General features: G+C 55.6%; 1 protein-coding gene across 1 annotated transcript in view; it reads right to left on the bottom strand.

Annotated features, from left to right (window-relative positions):
- Positions 1-22,097, bottom strand: part of COL22A1 (collagen type XXII alpha 1 chain) — an 81,918-nt gene that overhangs the window by 15,610 nt on the left and 44,211 nt on the right. The window contains exons 19-43 of the mRNA XM_029062621.2: positions 19,911-19,964; positions 18,837-18,881; positions 17,900-17,944; positions 17,113-17,142; positions 15,174-15,227; positions 14,460-14,512; positions 13,211-13,264; positions 11,324-11,368; positions 9,808-9,910; positions 9,329-9,370; positions 8,122-8,175; positions 7,600-7,653; positions 7,378-7,431; positions 7,134-7,187; positions 6,768-6,821; positions 5,828-5,923; positions 5,316-5,360; positions 3,497-3,574; positions 2,767-2,802; positions 2,480-2,533; positions 1,751-1,795; positions 1,573-1,620; positions 1,122-1,235; positions 611-664; positions 227-280 (exon numbers count right to left, since the gene is read on the bottom strand). Coding sequence (XP_028918454.1) covers positions 227-280; positions 611-664; positions 1,122-1,235; positions 1,573-1,620; positions 1,751-1,795; positions 2,480-2,533; positions 2,767-2,802; positions 3,497-3,574; positions 5,316-5,360; positions 5,828-5,923; positions 6,768-6,821; positions 7,134-7,187; positions 7,378-7,431; positions 7,600-7,653; positions 8,122-8,175; positions 9,329-9,370; positions 9,808-9,910; positions 11,324-11,368; positions 13,211-13,264; positions 14,460-14,512; positions 15,174-15,227; positions 17,113-17,142; positions 17,900-17,944; positions 18,837-18,881; positions 19,911-19,964 — 1,419 coding nt within the window. The remainder of the gene's footprint in view (positions 1-226; positions 281-610; positions 665-1,121; positions 1,236-1,572; positions 1,621-1,750; positions 1,796-2,479; positions 2,534-2,766; positions 2,803-3,496; positions 3,575-5,315; positions 5,361-5,827; positions 5,924-6,767; positions 6,822-7,133; positions 7,188-7,377; positions 7,432-7,599; positions 7,654-8,121; positions 8,176-9,328; positions 9,371-9,807; positions 9,911-11,323; positions 11,369-13,210; positions 13,265-14,459; positions 14,513-15,173; positions 15,228-17,112; positions 17,143-17,899; positions 17,945-18,836; positions 18,882-19,910; positions 19,965-22,097) is intronic.

The following is a 22,097-nucleotide window of genomic DNA, read 5'->3' as shown; positions in this document are numbered from 1 at the left end:
AGTGTGTTGTGGGGAGGGAATGTGTCTGTTAAATTATACTCTCCCAGACACTACAGTGTCCTGCACACACAAAGCATTCAACAAATACCATTGATTGAAGATGATTAATCCCCAGGGAAAATTAGGAACCAAGTGATAAGAAGCAAATGGGGTGAGAAGAGAGTGAGAAAGTGAGACAGAGCACCCACACAGTAGCACATATATTACTAGGGAAATGGGTTTTTACCTGTTCGCCTTTGAGTCCAGCCTCACCATCTGCTCCCTGCTCTCCTTTAGAGCCCTGATAGATACAAAAAGAAAGCAATGAGCCAGGGTCTGAGGCAGGACCTGGGCCCACTGACAAGGAGGCAGAACCCACTGATCATAACAAGCCCAGAACTCTGATGGCTTCTGTCACCTAGCCAGTGGCTGCAAGCTCTCCCACTTCACTCAGCTCTGACTGCAGTGCTGAGACAAGAAACCCTGGAGAACTGCTCTCAATTCAAAATGACCCAGAGAAAATGAGGACAGAGAAATGAGATGGGGGGGGGGGAAAGAATGAAAGAAAGAGGTGGGCCCGGGGGGGAGGTAGGAGGTAGTGGAAAGTGTGTGGGTCCAATGAGCCAGTCACCTTCAGGCCAGTCTCTCCCGGGGGTCCAGTAAGTCCTCGGAGGCCAGTGTCCCCCTATGACAAAGGGAAGTCAAACAGGAACAGTGGCTGAGCAAACTGTGCCCAAGCTGGCCCTTCCCCACACAGGACCCCCTAGACCCAAGCCTTGTGTCCTTGGCCAATGGGAGGAGGTCAGAGGGCAGGAGGCCATGTGGACCTCCCACCCCACAAGAGTGAGCACCAGCACACTGAGTCCAGTCTCCCATGGGAAATCATGCAGAGCACATTCATGGGAAGGTAGAGAGCAAACAGCTGTCAAAGTGTTTTCTATTCTCTCCGTTATAGTCAGTGGCAAAGTAGAGACAACAGAAATCTCATCCCCATTCTACAGTTGCAGAAACTGAGCAAAGATCAGGTAAGTTGCAGAGCCAGGAGTAGAAGGTAAGTTCTCTGATCCACCCAGCCCTGTGCTCTTTCCACTAGGCCTCTCAGAGCACCGGAGCCCCCGCTACAGTCCTCCCAGGAGTCTTACCTTTTTGCCTTCAGTACCCTCTTTTCCAGGTGACCCCGGGACCCCTTTGTCCCCCTTGAACCCTGGCAGGCCAGGGAGTCCTGGGGCTCCCGGGGGGCAGTCGCCACACACGTCCTGAAGAGAGAATAGAAACAAGGCTCAGGGCAAATGATTTCTGCCTCCCTTCCTGCCAGCCCCTCGCTCAGGGGCCCAGAGGTTTGAGCTCAGAGGCCGGAAGAAGCCTCCAATTCCGACTGGTCACCTCGCTATCAGCCAGACCTACTCCACCCTCCCAGCGGCCCCACAGTGGCCTTCAAATCAAACTTGATTTCATGCCCAATGTCTACTGAGGAGCTGCTGTTCTTCGCCACTGCACACGTGGTGTCGTGAGCAGAAGATGGAGCACACACTGGTATGTGCACCTACACCCACCCATCCCCAATCCATCATCAACATTCCTTCAGGTCCTCACCTTCACCAAGAGGTTTATGTCCCCAGGGGTCAGGATCTGTGCAGGGCCCTGAGAGAGGAAATGTCCATTACTCCAGGCAGCACCCCAAAGCCGTCTGAGAGCGGGAGTTGGGGCGGGGGTTCTGGCAGGGCCGGGGATTCGGATGGGGATTAGGACAGGGACAGGGTGGAGGACCTACTGGTTTTCCAGGTGGCCCTCGTTCCCCCGGGTTTCCCGGTGATCCCTGAGGAGGCAGAGAGACAGAGATAGGGAACATCAGCTCACAGCAGGGAAGGTGAGATGAGTCATTTCTCCAACACGAACCTGTGTTCGAGGGCCGGGGGCCACTGTCTCCACAGCCAGCCGGGACCAGGGATTCCAACCAGGGGGACAGCGCTCAGCCCAGGCTGACACGGATCAACCCACCGGTGGCTGCATCCAACCCTCACTCTTCAGCTCAGGAAAACCCTCCTAGAACCCCCATCCTCTTCCCTGCTGCCCTTTTCCAGGAACCTTTCCCAAATCTGTCTTTCTCCTGCTCATGTCCCTCAGGCTCCCAGCCACCATCTCAGCACTTTGGCCCTCACAACCTCCTATTCCACGTTTGTACATTTTGATTGACAGATCTCTGTAATGAAGCCCTTGTGCCTCCTGTTCACAAATGACTTTCTGTCTGACTCCCCCAGTGGATGGTAAGTTCCTTGAGTGCAGGGTTCATGCTTCCCCCACCTATGGGACCACCCCAAGCACTTAGTATGGGGTCCTGCACCCATTGGTCACTCAGCCCCTACTGTTGTCAGCCTGATGAAAGTCCTGCCTGAGCGACCGGTCGGAGGCCACTGGCACCGGCCCCAGCAGAAGGTGGACACTGTTGACCCCACAAGGGACATCTGGAAGAGAAGTCTTGAGTCTCCCAAGCTCCACTCACCTCCTGACCAGCTGGACCCTGGGGACCAGGGAAACCAGGGAAGCCTCGTGGTCCCTGGGGAAAGCAGCGAAGAGGCAGAAGTTAAGACATGCTAGCCCTGCCTCTGCCCACACCAGGCCTCAAACATGGGGGCACCGTTGGGTAGAGACCACCTCGTCCCTCCTCTCTCCCTAGGAGACTCCCTGGTGGCCGGGCACCAGCTTCACCCACTGCCCCTCCAGGTCCCGATGTACTTCAGCGCCCGGCTCAAATGGCCGCCGTGCCCAACCCAAGAGACGTGTACGTACCGGTGGCCCTGCGTCTCCTTGCAGCCCGGGAGGACCCTGCAAATGAGTATCCTGAGTCAACAGTGCCATCTGCCCAGCCTCGCTCACCCCCTCCTTTTCCAGACTGAGCCATAGCCATGGACGGAAAGAGCCAGCCGTTCCGATCCAGAGTCTTGACCTTGGTCGCCCAGCAAGGGTGGACTTTTAACTAATCTCACCAGACTGGCCCCCACTGCTGGCTCCCAAGAATCCTTTCCCAGCAGAAGTGGACTATCCTAACATGATTCCACCCGATCTCACACTCTCAGAGCTCACAGCACCGATTCTGCCCCATGGTCCTGCTGCTCCCAAACCCCGGGGACCCAGGCCTAGAGCCTGGAGTCAGCCGAAAGGTCCTGTCCTTGGGCCCACCAGCTATCTGGCCCTGAAGGGAGGTTAGGACCCCGCTAGACCCCATTCCCATATTCCCACAGATATATGTGCGCATCACAGTGTGCACGGTGCACGAATACTGTGTGGAACCTGTACCAACCCTGCACGAACACTACGAGTAGCTCTGCATGAACCCAGACTGGGCAGGCGGGCAAGTGGCTGGCAATGCCTATCTCCGTAGTTGCCAGCGGTGGGGGGGATCCCCCCCAGCCACCCAACAGCCTAGCTCCAGGAGCCCCCCACTCCACTCCAGCTCAGCACCCAGGTGCGCCGGCGTGGCGGGAATCGGATAGTGCATGGGGGCAGCGTCGGTACTCACGGGGGGACCCGCTGCCCCGAGTCCTGGGTTTCCTCTCTCGCCAGCCCGGCCAGGGATCCCAGCAGCTCCTCGGTCCCCCTGGAAGGAGAGGATTCCCTGGTCAGCACCGACGGCCTGGTCATCTCCCTCTCCCTTTTCCTCTCTCGGAGAGGTAGGAGTCTGCAGGCAACGGGCCAGGGAAAACAGGCCCGCATCAAGGGAATCTGTTCAAACGGGGGAAAGTCGGCTGGGTCACCCAGTGGAGGGAAGGGGTGTTGCATTGTGGAAGCAAATATCACGAACCACAGATTCCAGGGGATGGAGCAGGGGAGAGAATAGTTGAGCTTAAACATCCCTTGTGGTTGGGACCAGACCATCGTGTAATCAAAGTCTGTCGGTCAATGGCATTGACTGAGTGCTTACTGTGCGCAGAGCCCTGCACTGAGTACTTGGAAGAGAACACTACATAGCAGATACAATCGCTGCTCTCAAGGAGCTTACAGTCTACCGTGGACGGAGCACTGTACCAAGCGCTTGGGAGAGCACATTACTATAATTAAATGACACGATCCCTGCCTTCAAGGAACAAAATCAGGGAATTCCCTGCAGTGAGGGCACTGAACTAACAAACCAAAAGAGGTGGGAGGCCATACCCAGACGTTTTTGTCTGTGTACACAAGGTGTGAAATCCACTGTCAGGGCTCCTTGGAAGCCCCGCCTCCTGTGATGTATTCACAAGAAATAACATGGTCCCGGCCACCTATTTAATTTCCCTTGGTGCTATTCAATATCACAACAAAGCGTGAGGCTGCTAATAACTTTACAAATCACCTATGTGTAACTTGCACGTTTATAGCGGGTGGCCTTCGTGTGAATGCATAATGGTACAGATGGTGTGGGCAGAGAGTGGCGATTTTTGTCTGTCTGCCCTCGGCTCCATGGCTACTGGTAGAGCCATTGCTGATGAGCGGAGCGAACGGCAGATTCTACCCTCACCGTGGTCCGAGCCCCACAGAATCTACCCCTTGCGGTTCTCTCCGTCACATTTCCTTCCTGCTCCTAAAATGTGCCCGGGATGTTACTGATGCCAGCTTCATCTGCGGCCTTAGGACCAGGGCACTGCCAGGAACATTTGGGACTCACTCCCTCTACACTGTGAGCTCATCGTCGGCAGGGAACATCTCTACCAACTCCGGTATACTCTCCCGAGCGCTTAGTACAGTGCACTGCACACAGTAAGCATTCAATAAATATGACAGATTGATCAATTCACTGACTGTGAAGCAGCGTGGCCTAGTGGAAAAGCACCGAGTTCCCACCCCAGGTTCGCCACTGGCCTGCTGGGTGACCTTGGGGAAGTTGCTTAAGCCCTCTGGATGCCTCAGTTTCCTCATATGTTCATTGGGGATTCAATATTTATTCTCCCTCCCTCTTAGACTGTGAGCCCAAGGTAAGGCTTGGACCTTGTCTAATCTGATTGAATTGTATCTGCTCTGGTGCTTAGCACAGTCCTTGACACATAATTGCTTAACGAACACTACAATTATTATTATCACTGTTATTTCTATTACTGATGCTGAAATAAGGGGACCCAGCTGTGGATTCCCCACTATGGCAGTCCTGCTCCCCCCAACCATTAGATTGGAAGTTCTACATGGACAGGAACATGTGTTTTTCTTCTGCTCTTTCTCCCAAGTGCTTAGCACAGTGCATCCCACTCCATAGATGCTCAAAAGATACCAACATTCCTCCTCACACACGTGTGCACATATTCATGCATACCCAAATTTACACATACGTATGCAAACCCCACACACAGAGGATTACAGCCAACATTCACCTTCTGTCCTGGGGGTCCTGGCACCCCGGGAGCTCCACGGTGGCCCTGGACAGTAAACAGGGGGAGAAGTACTATGGTTATAGCCTGAACAAAGCCTTTTCACTGACATATCCGTACCAACTGACCTCCCCATGCTCCATTCACATTCACATTCCCCACACCGGCCACCAAGTACCCGTCATCTGGACTCTTATGGCCTAAGAAAATGCTTCCAAATTCCCCAGGGGTTGGGTCGCCCCAGGGGTTGGGTCGCCTCCTCAGACAGGGTTTGGGGTTGAGTCCAGCCCTATGCCCACTAACCAGGGAAAGCTTCCTGGAGGAAGTGGGGTTTTTTTCTTGACAAAACAGGACGCACTGCTTCCCTCTAGGGCTGATTCCCTCCCCCTTCCCCATCACTGTTGGCCATCCCCTAACACATGAAACACCACCAAGGCACCCCAAAACCCTGGACCTAGCATGGATCCTGGGCAGCCTGGCCCAGAAACAAAATCCACTGAAAGCCGGGGACTTACCGGCTCTCCATCTTGACCCTTTCCAGGGGGTCCCACTGCCCCAGGCATGCCGGGCTCCCCTCGAGGTCCAGGTGGTCCCTCCGACCCCGGGGGTCCCTGGAAGGAGTGGGAGTAAATGCTCAGATTCCTTCTGAGGGCCAGTGTGGTCTGACCTACCAGGCTGCTCTCCGGCTCCCTATCGAAGACCCCTCCCCCTGCTGAGAGAGCAAGGTGGCATCTCTCCTCCCGAGGACCAGGAGGTACCGGGGGAAATCTGAGCAGCCTGAGCCTGGTGCGGGGCAGCCTTGTGGCACCAGGAAACCGTCAGTCACAGCTGGCTTCCTGTCAGTCAGTCAAACTTATTTATTGAGCACTTACTGTGTGCAGAGTCCTTAAGGGCTTGCAAGAGTACAATGTAACAATAAACAGACACATTCCCTCTCCACAAAAAGCTTACAGTCTAGACGGGGAAACAGACATTCATATAAATAAATAAATTACAGACCACTCCCCTCCCCAGGGAGAGTTCACCACCCCTGTCGGGATTCAGCTCCAGCTCAGTGGGGACTGGTAGACAGAGCCTGGGGTGGGGAGTCAACTGATTCCCTCCTAGACCCGGGTCTGCCCCTAGACTGCTGTGTAACCTCAGGCAAGTCACCGAGTCTCTCTGGGCCTCACCATCCTCCTCTACACAATGGGGATTTTACAGCTGCCTTGCTCTGACTCCTGGGGATGTCGGGAAAACAAAATGAGTCAAGCAGTGTGAGCAAAGTTTCACAAATGCAGGAGGAAGTTATGTTACAAGGGAGGCTGGGCAGAGGGTAGGGGAGGAACAAAATGATCCCTCTCAGCCTGCAGCAGCACTGTCAATAGGAGGTGGGTGGATATAGCTATTGATTGAGTGATAAGTTCCCTTGGGGAGAATCAGGGCCACGTCCACAGCCGTGCAGAAATAACATACCTCGTCTCCTTTCTGTCCAGCTTCTCCTGGCTGGCCCTTGGCCCCCGGAGCCCCCTGTAGGGATAAGTCACGTTACAGAGATGCAGAGAGAGTTCCAGCTCCACTACGGGCCTGCTGTGGGATCGGGGACAAGTACACAACCATCTGTGCCTCAATGTCCTCTTCTGTAAATTGGAGATATGATCCTGCTCTTAGATAGGGAGGCCCATTGTGGATAGGGCCCGCATCTAACCTGATTACCCAGCGTCCATCCCAGCGCTCAGCTCAGTCAGTGCCAGATAAATCTGTCATGCTTACAAAAACCAGTCAGTGGTGGTGGTGAGTGGACTGCTCCTGCCCCACCACCTGTGCAGACGGATCACTCACCCCAGCTCCAGGAAGGCCCCGGACACCTGGGAGACCTGAGGGTCCTGGAGGTCCCTGTTGGAAAATGCAACGGCAGATGCCATGGCTCTTCCCCACCCTCGCCATGAGCCAACAGAGCAGTGACAGAGCCAGGCCCCTCCCCTCCCGCAATCACCCACCAGTGGCGTGGAGCCCTCTGGCCCCTCTGGCCCCTCTGGCCCCTTCTGTGGCAGCAGAGGAGCAGCTGGGGGCAGCAGTGACTCACCCCTGCTCCCGGGACTCCGGGTTCCCCTCTGGCTCCGTCTTGTCCCTTTGGGCCCTGAGCCAAAAGCAATAGGGTTAAACCATTAGGAACCTTCTGGACACCCCCAGAGGCTCCTTGATCACAGCAACCAGGTCTGCCCATAGGGGGTAACTAGGATAGTGCTCTGTCCACAGTGGGTGGTCAGTACAGGGATCTGCATGTCCCCACCTAGCACATGCTTACCGGGGGTCCCGCAGGTCCTCTCCGTCCCTCTTCCCCTGGGAGACCCCGTGGCCCCTGCAATGAGAAAAGACATGAGGGGAAGGAGGGGGACCCGTTTCAGCTTCCTCAGGGAGCCACACCCCCACGCAACAGCAGAACATCGACTATCACCCCAGGATCCCTGGGACCCAGGAGCAGCCTGGGGCCAGTGGCTGCGGGGTCCTCAGGGCGATCCGGGAGGGATATGAGGGGGTCCAACTCTAATCTGTCCCCAGGCACCCTCAGGGCCAACCCATACAGGATTCTCCATCAGAGCCCAGGAGGAGGCCTGAGGCACCCCGTCCAGTGAGACACCAGCCACACCAACTCTGCTACCCAGCGGGCTGCTGTGATGTGGTCCAGTCACCCTCCTGCCCCTACCCGGATAGCAACCTCCCCTGCCCATGGCCCAGTGACCTCACTTGGGTCCCTCACCCAACCTCCCCCCAGATCCTGCAGCTCAGGGACAGTGAGGTGGGAGACTGGGGAACGAGTGTCACATACCATCTCTCCAATGGAGCCGTGATCTCCTTTATCTCCCTTGGGCCCAGTGGCCCCCTGCCGCAGGAGAACAAACTGTTCAGAGCCAGGTGACTGGTCACCATCTTATCCTAACCACGTGGAATGGGCGACGGGAGAACCCCCAGTTTCTGGAGCCCCAGACAGGGCTCACCTCAGTTGGAACCTGGGCAGGGGTATCCCCAAGGGCTAGAGCCAATGGTGCCCTCACCCCAGAAGCCTGAGCCAACCCTGGGCATCTACTGTGGACACGATGCTGTACTAGGCACCTGTGTGCAGAGGTCCGTTTTGGGTAACTGGTTGTAAGAACACTGTACTAAATACCTGGGACCCCGTGGTGAGGGTAAAAACTAGGTGCCTGATGTCAAGCACTTGATAATCCCAGCCCAGCATTCCCTCCCAAATCTAGCCACAAAAGATGAGAGTGGCCTAACAATAAGAGAATGCTGACAGGGGTCATGACCCTGGCCTGATCTCTGGGCCCAGTTAACAGGCCTTGTGTTCATCAGGCGCCCAGTACAATGCCGTGCAGCCAGTAGACTCCAGAACAGGGTGTGTTGCTTCCCCATCAAAGCCTCCCCAGGGAACCTGAGGCTGGGATGGGCCCAAACCCCGTGACTCTCCCAGGGCATAGGTACAGCCCCGGGAACCAGGGGCTCAGTGGGGACTCACCATCCCTGCCTGCCCAGGGGGCTCCATCTGGCACAACCTCCAGATAAGCCCCAGCCCACCCCAATGCCCGTGGTCATCCAGCCCAGCTAAGACCCTTGGAGACCGCAGAATCCTCCCAATTGCTTACCGGCTCCCGCGGTTGAGGACTGAGTGAAGAGATCTGAAACGAAAGCATAGAAGCAATAGTAAGGCCTGAGCCAAACATCAAACACTCAAAGGACCCCCACCAGATGGTTCGGAGGGGACTGGGAGAACCCAGGGGTACACTCTCCACAGTGGATGGCCCAGCCTGACCGATGCCCCTCCCTTCCCCTTTCACCCCCCCCAGCAGTGGACTCACGGTCTGTGGATCTGACAACAGGGCTGATTTGGGCTGCCAGCCAGGGCAGGGGCAACAGGGCCCAAAGCCCCAAGGTTAGGTATCACCACATTAATCAACAGTGTTGGGCGGCAGGAGTCCGGAGGGGTGAGAGTCACAGGGTGCCGGGGTGGAGGACAGGAAACTGTGGGAGGGACCTACCGAGCCCGGAGGGCCGGGGGGACCGGGTGCTCCAGAGTCGCCCTGAAATAATGAGGACAAAGACAATCAGTGACTGCACCTGCTGTGTCCTGCGTCCCCTTCTTTGCCCAGGTACCAATGGGACAGACCAATCCAGACAAATTGAGGGGAGACCTTGACCTGCTATTTCACCAGAACCTTGCCCTCTGCACAGGTAATAATAATAATTATTATTATGGTATTTGTTAAGCACTTACGATGTGCAAAGCACTACTCTAAGCACTGGGGTTGATACAAGGTAATCAGGTTGTCCCACATGGGACTCACAGTCTTAATCCCCATTTTACAGATGAGGTGACTGAGGCACAGAGAAGTTAAGTGACTTGCCCAAAGTCACACAGCTGATAAGTGGTGGAGCCGGAAGTAGAACCTCTGATTCCCAACCCCATGCTCTTTCCACTAAACCACGCTGCTTCTCATACCATACCAATAAGACTGACCAATTGAAGCAGAGTCGGGGTGCAGACTTGAGTTTGGAGTAAGGTCCAGCCCAGTTGGGTCTCTCCAGTATCGCCTTGGGGCTGATGAGACTCCACATCCCGCCTGGCAGTTATGTGGCAAACCTTAAGGCAGATCTGCCCCTAAGAGCTGCTTTCCAACCTCTCCCCAGCTCGGTCAAGGCTGCTAAGCCAAATGAACTCAGCTCAACCATCCCTGCAGCATTACTGGACCGGAAATGGGACTTCTGGTCCGATGCAGAGGTCTGGCCAAGAGTGGGAAGGCGATAGGTGTGGACTGTCAGAGGCAGGTGTTGGTCAGTCCCAGAGCCACCTGGCCACTGTTCCACGATGACCACAGGTCATAGTGGTGTCCCAGCTGGCCACAGGGAAAGCCTCACACACAAAAAGACAAGAGGTTCTCAGAGCAGAAGAATGGTCAGTCACATTGAAGGAAACAAGGAGAGTGAGAGAGAGAGAGAGAGAGAGAGAAAGAGAGAAAAGAGGAGCTTGGGGTCCTAGCAAGCCACAGCCACTACGTCCCATTCTCATCCAAAGATTAGATGAGGCTGGTGAGTCCCACACCCACCTTTTCTCCTCTGTCCCCCTTCGGTCCAGTGAACCCCAAGTCTCCTTTCTGACCCTGCACATGAGAGACACCACGTCACAGGGACCCCCGCCCACCCTGCTGGCCGATCCCAGGAGGAGTTGGGTGGAGGGGACCGGAGGTGAATGGAGGTATTGGCCATTGGAACAAATATTCCCACTTGGCATTTCCATGCCAACTTGCCCAGCCGCCCCACTGTGGGAGAGGCCCACAATGTGCTTAAGTGTGGAGCAAGTGACAGATGGTAGAAACTTGGCCCGACGGTTCCAGCAGCACTGGACTGGAGGGAACTGGTGGAGGGTAGATGACCAATCCCACAGGGCTGGAAAACCACAATGAGAAGGACAGCGGACCCAACCTACCCATCCCTCCTGGTGACAAACTGATCTCTACGGTAACGGCAGCCCTGCTTTGAGGGATCCCAGTAGCCCTCGACCCAGCACGATTCTGGAGCCACCAACAACCCAGAACTCGCCACTGCACAGTGGGGTGGGGGGCTCCACCCAGAAGATCTGGCGGCTTTACCTGCTGCGAGTTACCTGGTCTCCTTTCTCTCCTGTTGGACCTCGGAGCCCTGGAGGTCCCGGTAGGCCTGCCTCTCCCTGGAACAGATACCACCAATCTAGAACCGAGAGGCACTCCCCAAGGGAAGTCGGGGAGCATGGGAAACACCCCATTACAAGAGCAGGGAACATGCCCTCTGTCCTCCCCATTTCAAAGCAGGCACTGAGGAGGTAAGCTTAAGGGGGCCCAGAAAAGGCTGAGGGATTTGGTTCTTTAGAGTTCTGCCTGTGGGATCCTTGCCTAGAAACTGGACTGGGCTCCAAGGAGCCATGCAGGCCTTCTGGACTCTTAGCGGAGGTGGGAGCAGGAGCAAGGGCTGGAGGGGAGGAAGCTCCTGCACATACTCACTTTTTCACCATCTCTGCCGGCTGGGCCTGGAACACCAGCTTCCCCCTTTAAAGAACATAACAGGGCAGAGCTGTGAGCACCCCACCTCCCCTTTCTACCCCCTGCCCGCTGCCCCCGATGTCAAGGGTAGCCCCAGAGAGGAGTCACTCAGCTGCCCGAGAGGGGGGAAGCGAGCACTGGGGTGGGCTCTGGCTGAGACCCCAAGTCTGATCTGGATCTCACTGCACGCCCTGGCCTTGCAGAGTTCAGATGGGCTGGGTCAACAGGAGCCCTGGAAAAGAGGGTGGGATAGCCTTCTCTGCAGCCACAGCCACAACTGGGACACCCCACCTGCTGAATGGGGACTTTGAGGAGATTGGAAGAAGAGGAAGGAGCCCAGGTTCTAATCCCAACTCTGCTGCTGGCCCGCTGGGTAGTCCCGGGCAAGTTGCTTCACCTCTCTAGGCCTCAGTTTCCTCACATGTGAAATGAGGGTGAGATCTCTGCTCTCCCTCCCTCTTACCCACATGGGAAAGAGGCTGTGTCCAATCTGATCATCAGTCATATCTACTCTCATGCTCTGCACAGTGCTTGGCACAGAGTGAGCCTTGAACAAGCACCACTGCAGCATTTCACAAAAGGTGCCTGACTCCCCACAGAAGGGTCAGCAACTCCTTCAAAGCACCCACTTCCATCAGCAATCAATTAATCAATCACATTTACTGAGCACTTACTGTGGGGAAAGCACTGTATTAAGCACTTGGCTCCTGGAACATCACCCGGAGTGGTGGAGCCTGGGCTCAGCCATCCAGGCTTTACTAGACCCAGTTCAGGCAGGGCCGGGTCATAGCAGGGCTTGTCCGAGTGAGCATCACAAAGAACAAGTGAACAGCTCCACGGCCAACGTGCCAGGCTCTGAGAACGCCAGGGGCCAATAGTACCGGGGGCTCTGGCTTCTCCCACCACAGTCACCCTTTGGAACCCAACTGAGGGGATGCAGCTCCAAGTCTTCTTCTTAGTAGGGGGTGAAGGGGGTATCTAGGAGCCCAGAGCTGGAAGGGGATTTCCCATCAGTCTCTGCTTGCCTCCCAGGGACTGCATGCACAGATCCCTTCTGGAGGATTAGAGTGCATCCAGAGTTGAGAGACTCATCATTTGGGCCAGACACCACCCAAACCCACCAGAGATGCCTTCCCTACCCTGTGGCCGGGCTTCCCAGGAATGCCATCCTCTCCTCTCTCGCCAGGCTCCCCCTGTAAGGAGAGAACAGCATGGATCACCTCAGACCCTGTCCTGAGACAGGGAATTGGGGACAGGCAGGCACTCAGGGAACTTGACCAAGCACTGCTCACGAAGTCTACAGGCCATGGGAGAATCCTCTCTAGATCTGTTCCTGCTGGTCCTGCTCTTGGGCAAAGGGCTGACAACATTACCTCTCCCATAAGGAGGCATTTTCCAGAGTGTCACAGCCAGCACCCCAAGCCTCCTATATATGTGTCTCGTGGAGTCGGGAGATACAGGTGCGAGCACACAGGTGATGTTGGGGGAGACAGGTAGGAGCGCACATATGGTGTCAGGAGAGACGGGGTGAGTACACACGTGGTATCAGAAGAGACAATTATGAGCACATCGGGTGAGGGGAGAGACCAATCTGAGTCTATTGTGGGCAGAGCACTGTACTGGATGCCTGTGGGCAGAGCACTGTATTGGATGCCTACAGTGGACAGAGTTCTATCCCAGGCCCTTCAGAGAGAGTCCAATAGACAGTGCTCTTGGTATTAGGTTTCTGTCCAGTCATGAGATGCCGCATCCCAGCAGGATGCAGTCATTTCTCCATCTACACCTGAAATTGGTTCCCTACATATGGACTCTGTAAAGCAGCAACAAGAAATGAAGGAAAACACACACCTTGAGTCCTGGAAGTCCCGGCTGTCCATCTTCCCCGGTCTTTCCAGGCGATCCCTAGACAGAGGGAGAAAACCTCGGGAGGCACTACTCCCCTCCCCACCCACTCACACTGTATGCACAGTGCTGTCTCTGGCTTTCAGAGAGACTGCCATTCGACCGTGTGTGACCACTGTGTGACTCCCAGCGTGACCTCCAGTGGGGCCCCTTGTGTGACTTTCCAGCATAACCTGGGTGAGCCACAGTGTGACCTCTGCATACCGCTGTCCTTCACATCAGGAGCCCAAGGAGAGTGGCTAGAAGTCCTAATGGCCTCAGAGTCCCCTCTCAAAGACAGCTGTTCCCCCCAATTTCCGGCAGATGGGAATTCTCCTCCCTTCTATTCCACGAGGTGGCCCAGGAGGAAGTCAGGGCATCCAAAGATACCTCGGTGAAAGGGGTCGCGTCCCTTCCGGCCAGGTAACGGGCTGCCCCGTCTGTGCCAGCATACACACTTTACCTGCTGCCCAGGCTGGCCAGGCTTCCCAGAAAAGCCAATCTCTCCAGGCAGGCCCTTAGAGGGAAATGACAACAGTCACTATTATTACAATAATCACTACCAGGTTTTTCAGTCATTATAAGGAGCAGTGTCGCCTAGGGAATATAGCACGGGCCTGGGAGTCACAAGGCTCTGGGTTCTAATTCCGGCTCCGCCACTTGCCTGCTGTGTGACCTTGGACAAATCATTTAACTTTTCTGTGCCTCAGGTACCTCGTCTGTTATATGGGGACTGAGATTTTAAGTCCCATGTGGGACAGGGACTAGATCCAACTTGATTACCTTATATCTACTCTAGCACTTGGGTAGTAGTGGCTTGGGAGAAAGTCAAGGGCAGAGGCTCAAGCTTTTGCATGGAAGAAGGCAGTAGTAAACCACTTCCGTATTTTTACCAAGAAAACTCTGTGGATACACTACAGGAACAATTGCAGGTGGAGGTGGGGCATTCTGGGAGAGATGCGTTCACGGAGTCGCTGTGGGTCGGAAGCGACTCGACAGCATAAGACAAGACCCCAGCACTTAGTACAGTGCTTAGCACATAGTAAGCACTTAAATACCAGCTATTATTATCACCGGCCAGGGACTGAGCCAAGCGCTGGAACAGACACAGAATAATCAGGATGGACACTGTCCCCGTTACATAGAACCCCAGGCTTTCCCTGCCCTCGAGAATGCTCCCTGGGATAAAGTAGACTGAATGAATCGATCCTCTTACCGGGGTCCAACGGGACCAGGGGGGCCAGGGCGTCCGGGGGGTCCTTGTGGGCCCTGCAAGAGAAAGGACTAAGGTGGGCCCAGCTTCCCCGCACTAGGGGCTGGGTGGAGTAGGTCGCACCGCCGTGACCTGGAAATTGGGCACGGCAATGCTGGAGGTGACCTCGGAAGGCCTCCGGCACAGGGTCCTCAGGCCTGTTGGGTGGGAGCTCAGGGAGGAAGATGGGGAGGAGGGTGGAATAGCTGTCCAAGTCGGGGGTTGTGTCTGGGATGGTCCAAGCCGGGGAGGGGGATCTGGTCCCGACCTGGGAAAAGTTCGGTGCCTCTGATGAACCTAGCGCCCTTCCATTAGGTTTGTCCTTAGGGGCAGAGCGCTGGCAACTCATGCAAGTAGAGGCCAGAGGAATAATGGCTTCTAGCCACTAGAGGGAGATAAAAGATGGGGAAATGGCTGCTGTCGCTCCATCGCTCTCCCTCCACCTGACTCTGCTACAACATCCCTAAACTCCTCCTGCGGCAGAATCCCAATAGCTCCACCCGGATCGGGACCTCACAGGGCCTGGCCTGGCCTGACTAGGCCTGGCCAGGGCTTGCGGACATGTGGTCTCCCCCAGGCTCTAACAGGATGGTTGGACGAGACCTTATCCCCATCTCTAGAACTTCACATCCCCATCCAATTGTACCCTGTGGGGGAATGGGTGACAGTTTCACTTACCGGGGATCCGGGCAATCCGTTCTCTCCAGGAAGTCCGGGGTCTCCCCGTTTCAACTAGGCAAGAGAGAAGAAGCCTACATTACCCCAAACCCTCTTAGCACCCGGGATCCTCAGGGCTGGGGCACTCAAGCATTCCCTGATTTTGCTGTCTCCCCAGTTTAGTCTGTGAGCCCGTTGTTGGGCAGGGATTTCTCTATCTGTTGCCAAATTGTACATTCCAAGCGCGTAGTACAGTGCTTTGCACATCGTAAGCACTCACTAAATACGATCTAATGAATGAATGAATTCCCAAGGTGGATGGCAGGACACCTTATTGAACACATTTCTAGGGACAGTCTTTGCCTAGAGTTCCCCAGAGACCCAGCTCTCTGCTAGCCTCCCCTCCTCTGACAGGGAGATGGATCCTTTGCAGAACACCTCCCCCTCCCACCCCCCATCCTCCCGGCTCACTTGTCCCAATTCCCAGAGCCTTCTGCATAGGAGAGAGGCTGCCCCTACCTCCCTCAACACTGGGACTCCTGATGGCCTGTCTCCCACTGCCAGACACTGGGAGAAGTGGATGAGAGAGATGGAGGTAGGAAAGGAGGGAAAAATGGGATTAAATCCTCCACCATCCTGGGATGGCCATATGACAAGTCCCAGAATGCCATGGACCCAAAGTGGGCATAAAGTGAAGCAGAATTTCTCGGCAGTTGGAGTCTGGGAAAGGCCAGCCAGGCTAGTGCCCCACGGTTGTCCTTGGTGCACGGAACTACCTTCCGAGCCGTTCATTCCAAGTCTGTCGAAACAACCGAGAGAGACTGTGTAGGTTCTGCACAGCCCAGCGGGGGGTGGATGCGGGATAAGGGCCGATGTCTCATTCTCATGGCGGGAAGGAGCGAGCCGCCGTGGCTGCGTCATAATGAGCGGAGTGTCTGTGGCCGCCGGTGGGTGGAAACCGAACCCGGCTGGATTGAGATTCCAGACCAAGTTGGACAGGCAGCCCCTCTGGAGATGGGGATGTTCCCAAGGTGAAAGAAGCTGGGCCAGCCGGGGGCGGAGGCTGGCCTCTGAGTGGACCGGCTGGTGCTCTGACTCCTCCCTCTGGCCTGCAACCAGCCCACTCACTCAAAGCTCTGCCCTTAACCCCTCGGAGCCAACCCTTGCTCCTTGCAGGAGGCACTAGAGATAGGTCGGGCCTTACAGTCACCATCTTGCCTCTGAGACCAAGCAGGCCCGGGGCTGGAGATGAAAGCTGGCCTTGCCCTCCAAACCCTGCTCTGTCCACTGACCCAATCGCACATTCTTGAGTCTCCTTTCCTACCGCCAATCACTCCTGTGACTTCCGTCTCCTGCTGCACTGGACTCTTTCCCACCAAAGTCACCAGTTCCCTCAGCTGCTGGCCCTTCCTGATCCTCCCACCGATGTACCCCTAATCCGTCAGCCCTCCAAGAGGAGAGGCTCCTTTGCTCCTGCTCGTCTTTCCCAAGGGCTTAGTACAGTGCTGCAGGTTGCCAACCGCTACCTCACCCTGCTCCTCTGGTGTCCAATTTTTTTCCCTTTAGCAAAGTCCCAAGTTTCCTTGCCCACTAACACAAAAAGCCCCCCAGATCTGAGGAAAAGAGCAAAACCTTGGGTAAATGGAGGGGTTGGGGGGCCTTAACGGGGCACCTGAGGGCTGTGGGGTCCAAGAGCCCCCTTGAAAAGCCAGAACAGAAGCCCTCTCACCACCCCTCTCTCCAGGCAGTCTGCACAAACACAAGCACCGAGTCTCAATCTCAAGAGGGTCTCGATCCCCAGTCCAGCCCAGGTCTCTGGGGCTGTGTTTCCACCACCAGGGACAGGTGTCACCCTTGACAGATTTTAACTTTCTAGAACCGTTGCCAGTCCTAGAGGCCTTTAAAGGCAAGGCCTTTCCACATACACCATCTCAATGCAGAGAGCCGGAACCACTCTTACCACCTCTCCTTTCAAGCTGCCCATTGGTGCCTGAAAAAGAAGGGGGAGCCATTATTCTCCAGGAGAGAGGAGGGGAAAAATGTGGAAGAAGAAGACACGGGGGAGAAACTGAAGCGCATAGAGGGGAAGGACTCTGGCCCCATCAGAGAATAATCAGCACCAGATGTTTTGTTTGTTTTATGTTACTTATTATGCACTATGTGTCAAACACTGTTTTAAGCGCTGGGGTACATTCAAATCAATTAGGTTGGACACAGTCCCTGTCCCGCATGGGGCTCACAGTCTTAAGTGGGAGGGAGAAGAGGTATTGAATCCCCATTTTACAGTTGAGGAAACTGAGGCACAGAGCAGGTACATGACCATGCCCAAGGTCACATACCTAGCAACTGGCAGAGCAGTTAGCAGAGCAGGGATCAGAATCCAGGTCCTCTGACTCCCAGGCCCATGCTCTTTCCACAAAGCCACGTGCAGCCTGCCCAACCTGGACCCCCTTCCCTAAGTCCTACAAGCAGCCAAGGTCCTGAGGAAGCAAGGCTGTCACTGGGACCAGGGAGGGAGGGTGGAGCTAAGGCTCAGGTTAGAAGAAAGAAGACCCTGGAGGTCATTCCGGGTCCAGGCCCACAAAAGAGTCTCCTTCAGCCTTTGACTTGGAACATTTTGGAAGTCAACGCTCATTTGGACATCTCATTATTATCTCTTGACCCCCGCTAATCCCTTCCTCTTTCTCTCTACCACCTTCAGAAGTTCAGTTTTTCCCTATTAGGTTCAGACCAAAGAGCAGCCTTACCAAGAAGCCTGGTAGACCAGGAGGCCCGGCTGGTCCCACTTCTCCCTGTGTCAAGAGATGAAAGCTTTAGGGCCCCCCACTATACTGCCAGCTCTTTCAGGCCAGGAGTCAGGCCATCTTACTCTGGTATTCTTCCAAGCTCTCCGAACAGCACTCAACACACAGCAGGTCCTCAGTATATTACATTGATGGATTTTGTCACCCACAGCTGAGAATGACCCAGCCCCACAAACGTTTGACCTTCCACCAGTCTCTGAACCCTGTGACAGACAGATCTGAAGTGCCAGCGAGAGACCACCCCAGAGGCAGACGTGCAGAACAGCAAAGATGACCTCATCTTTTTCATTCCCATCTGGAGGTTGGTATGGATTCTCTGTGAATTCTGAAGGCAAGAGGACCAAAGAGGCCGAGGCGGCCAAAGCCTGCGGAAGCTCATCATCGCCTCTGCCAGCGGCACCACCACTTTGCCCAGCTTCGCTCAGGGCCTGCTCAACCGCTCCATCCAGGAGGACAATGAGAGCCTAGAATGAGCTGTTGGGGGTATTTCTGGAAACAAGTTCAACTCTGGACGGCAGCCTTCCACCCCCTTATGGCCGCCAGGGAACCGGCTGCTCTCTCGCTCCCCGACAGGACACGAGGCTAGTTGCTCGCTGCTGGGATTCAGAGAGATGACTCACTCGCTCTGGGGTCCTCGCCCTTACAAACCCGGCTAGGTCCATCCCAAGCTGACCCCGCAGCGGGCCCAGTGTCAGGGCCATGAGGTCACAGATAATCAAACATGTTGCTGTACTCACCCTGAGACCCCCGCTCTACCCACCGCTCCCATCCCCTCCCCCAGCATCTCACGCTTTTCCCACTGAAAGCAGCAAAAGCCCTTCCAATCCACCCCAGGCTGACCCCTCAAAGGGCCTCACCCCGCCAAACCCACCCAGCTCACCTTCTCTCCTGGGGGGCCCGGTGCCCCCCGGGGACCCGGACTGCCCTGGAGAGAGGAGCAGAAATGAAAAGGGAGAAGAGATTAAGCATCAGTGCTACTCGATAAAAATCGTCGTGGTCATGAGCGCCTGGAGTCATTGGGTGTTTTTTGTCTTCACAGAGAGCTTCCACATCACTTCCCTCGTTAGATGTGTCCCCATGAGGTCAGAGGAAGAAGGATGAGAACCACCTTAATTCAGAGGAGGAAACTGGGGCCCAGGGGGATCTTGTCCAAAGTCAACCAGCAGACCAGTGCCAGGGCTGGAACTTGAACTGGGTTTCCAGACCCCCTGCCCCGCCCATAAGGCCGAGCAGATTTCACCTCACCAGTAATGTTCCCTGATCTGCCTGGCTGTATAGGCAACCAGGCCGACAGGTGCTGACCTGATATTTTGAACTGGAATAGGGCACCCCTCCCCACCCCCATTTTGGTCTAGATCAATCACTGTGCATCAGTAGTGATCTTTCCCTACCCCTGCCAAAGAGTCAACAAGTTCAGGAAACCTCATCGGTCAGGGAGGTCTAGAGGAAGGGGATGTTTCTGTTTCTCCCACCTCCCCACCCCACAGACTGATCACCTTGATGATGCCCCCTCTCCCTGCCACACAGGACAGGAACTTTATACTCTTTCCATCACACACCCTCCCACACCCAATCTCCAAGACAGACACCCACACACACATCCCTTGTTTGCTGGATCTTGTCTTCAGGATCTCCAACCAGGTAGTCCAAATCTGACTGCCAGGTCTTCCCTTGCCACCTGGTCTGGGCCTAGACCTCCCACCATGTGGTACATTAGCTGGGTTTGGATTATCTGCCCCACCACTGTCCTAAGGAGGACCCTGGGGGGTTAGAGGGACTAGGTCCCTGGTGGGGGGTGAGAAAGTATAGTGGGAAGATCAGCCTTCATGGGCCTCTCTCTCCCCATCCCAGCCTCATCCCCATGGGAGGATTCAGATCAGACCCCACCCAGTCCAGCCTCCTTCCTGTGGGATGGTCCAAGTCAGAAGCCCCTGGAATCTCAGCCCCCTCATACCTCTTTTCCTTCCAGTCCTGGCTTTCCGGGAAAACCGTCCAGGCCTCGTTCTCCCTAGGAAAATCACAAAGAAATGAATAACAACTTTGCAGGTTCAATTCAATAGTAGTATTGATGGAATGCCTGTGTGTCAAGCTCTGTATGTGTGCAGAGGGCTGGACTGGGCTCTTGGGAAAGGACAGGGAAAAAAATGATACAGTCCCTGCCCTCAAGGTGCTCCAATCTAATAGGGCAGGTTGGCAGATAGGCTGAACGCCCACATGGGGAGCTGGAAGAGACATAAACGCAGCCGAGTCTCGAAAATGCAGAAACAAGCAGAACTCATAATGAACATGTGCATAAAGACCGAGTGGGCCTGGATAGGGCTGGACGGGCCAAGGGCCGGGGAAGGAGAAACCTAACAATTAGAAGTAACGATTGGCCGGCACTGAGACTTCAGCACAGCTGGTGGAGGCATGTGACCAACCTGCAACTCATGACCCCGAGCATGATCCTGGGCCCGGCCGGTGACTGCTGCCATGGCCCCGGGCCTGGGGAGCTCTGAAGGCCCAGGTCCGGCAGTGGGGGCTCAGGGGACAATTTATGAGGAGGATCCGGTCCCAGCCTCCAAGAAAGCTCAGGGAGTTTGTGCAGGGGAACCAGGAAGGCAATGAGGTCAGCCCCTCCCCAGCTATGAAGAACACCCTCCCCATCAACCCAACCCAAGAGGAGACACGGGCACACAAAGAGACACATACACCCCTCCCCCACAAGCTTTCACCGGCTGTGTGAGCTGGTAGCCCAAGTTGGGCGGGCGGAAGCAGACAGGCTCCAGCTCCCGGACCAATACCTCTAACAGATGGCCCCACACAGCAGCCAATCTCCCTCCCACCACTTGCTGGGGGCTCCAGGGGGCCAGGATGGGGGCTTAGGCGAAGTCACCCAATTTTCAGCTTCCGCATTCACCCTGGGGCTCAGGCAATCTGGCCCCCTGCCCACCACCTGCCTGTGCCCGGTCTGTCTGACCCTGAAGCCTCCAGGAAACTCAGACTCTCCTGGCCCCCGGCCTCCACCCCACGGGAGATGACTGATGAGATGGCTGGACTCGGGACATTGGCCCATGCAGAGGAAACCGGGGAAGCAGGAATGAGTGCTGATGTGAGCTCGAGACAGAAGGAGAATAAAAGACAGAGAGAGAGAGGAAAGAGCAGAGACAGAAAGAAAGGAGTGAGTGGAAAAGGAGACAGAGATGGAAAGAAAGGAAAAAGGAATGAGAAAGGGGGAAGTGGGGGAAGGGGGAGTAGAGGAGGAAGGGTGAGAAACAGAGAGGGAGATCAGAGACAGAGACAGCAAAAGAAACTCAGAAATAGCAGGAGATGCGGAGACTAAAACTCATGGAGTTTGGACTGATGGCATTAAGGACATAAGCAAAGTCAGCGGTTTGTAAAGCAAAAGTCCAGACCCTGGAGCGAGCAGGTCGTCTGAGTTTAGACAGGCTGGGGGTAGGAGGGGGTCGGCCTACCCTGTCCCAGGCCCAGGTCTAGGAACAACTGAACCTCGCCTCTTCTCTCCTAAACTCTTCAACAAGGATGGTGGCCGACCACCGGAGGGAGCTCGGACCTAGCCTAACGCCGGAGACCCAAGCAGGGCACAGTCTGATCCAGTCCCGTTCCCCCAGGGACGGCGCCCGGTGGAAGGATGGCCGGAAGGATGGATCTCTTGGGCCTAGTATGGCTTTGCCTTGGGTCCTGGGAGATGGGATCAGGCCCAAAGGAGGGTAGGGGGAAATCGACCACCTCCCTTGTCCTCAGTCTCTCCAGCCCTGCCCCAGGCAAGCCAACTCTGGATGGACCCTTATGCGGCCTGGATCCTCTTGGTGACCGTTCCCTGCTGGAGGGGTAGGGATGGGGATGAGGGTATTGGCACTAGGTCTGAGCAAGACAGGGTAGCCCCCTACCCCAGACAACTACTCCCAGGTCACTGACCCCAACCTCACTGGGGAGGCTGACCAAGCGGCCACCATCAGTTCCACAGTTCTGCCCAGAATGGAAGGAGGCTCTGGACAGGGGAACGGGACTGATAAGCCAGACTAGTGGGATGTCAGAAAGCAGGCTGCTCCAGCAAAGTCCCCGAAATTCTCACCTTGTCCCTCATCTCCTAACAGTGTGCCGGCCGGCTCCCTGGACAGTGGCTCCAGAGGCCCGGGAA

This window comes from Ornithorhynchus anatinus, chromosome 4 (genome assembly GCF_004115215.2).
Source record: "Ornithorhynchus anatinus isolate Pmale09 chromosome 4, mOrnAna1.pri.v4, whole genome shotgun sequence".
NCBI lineage: Eukaryota > Metazoa > Chordata > Mammalia > Monotremata > Ornithorhynchidae > Ornithorhynchus > Ornithorhynchus anatinus.
This window is presented reverse-complemented; position numbering and strand designations above follow the sequence as displayed.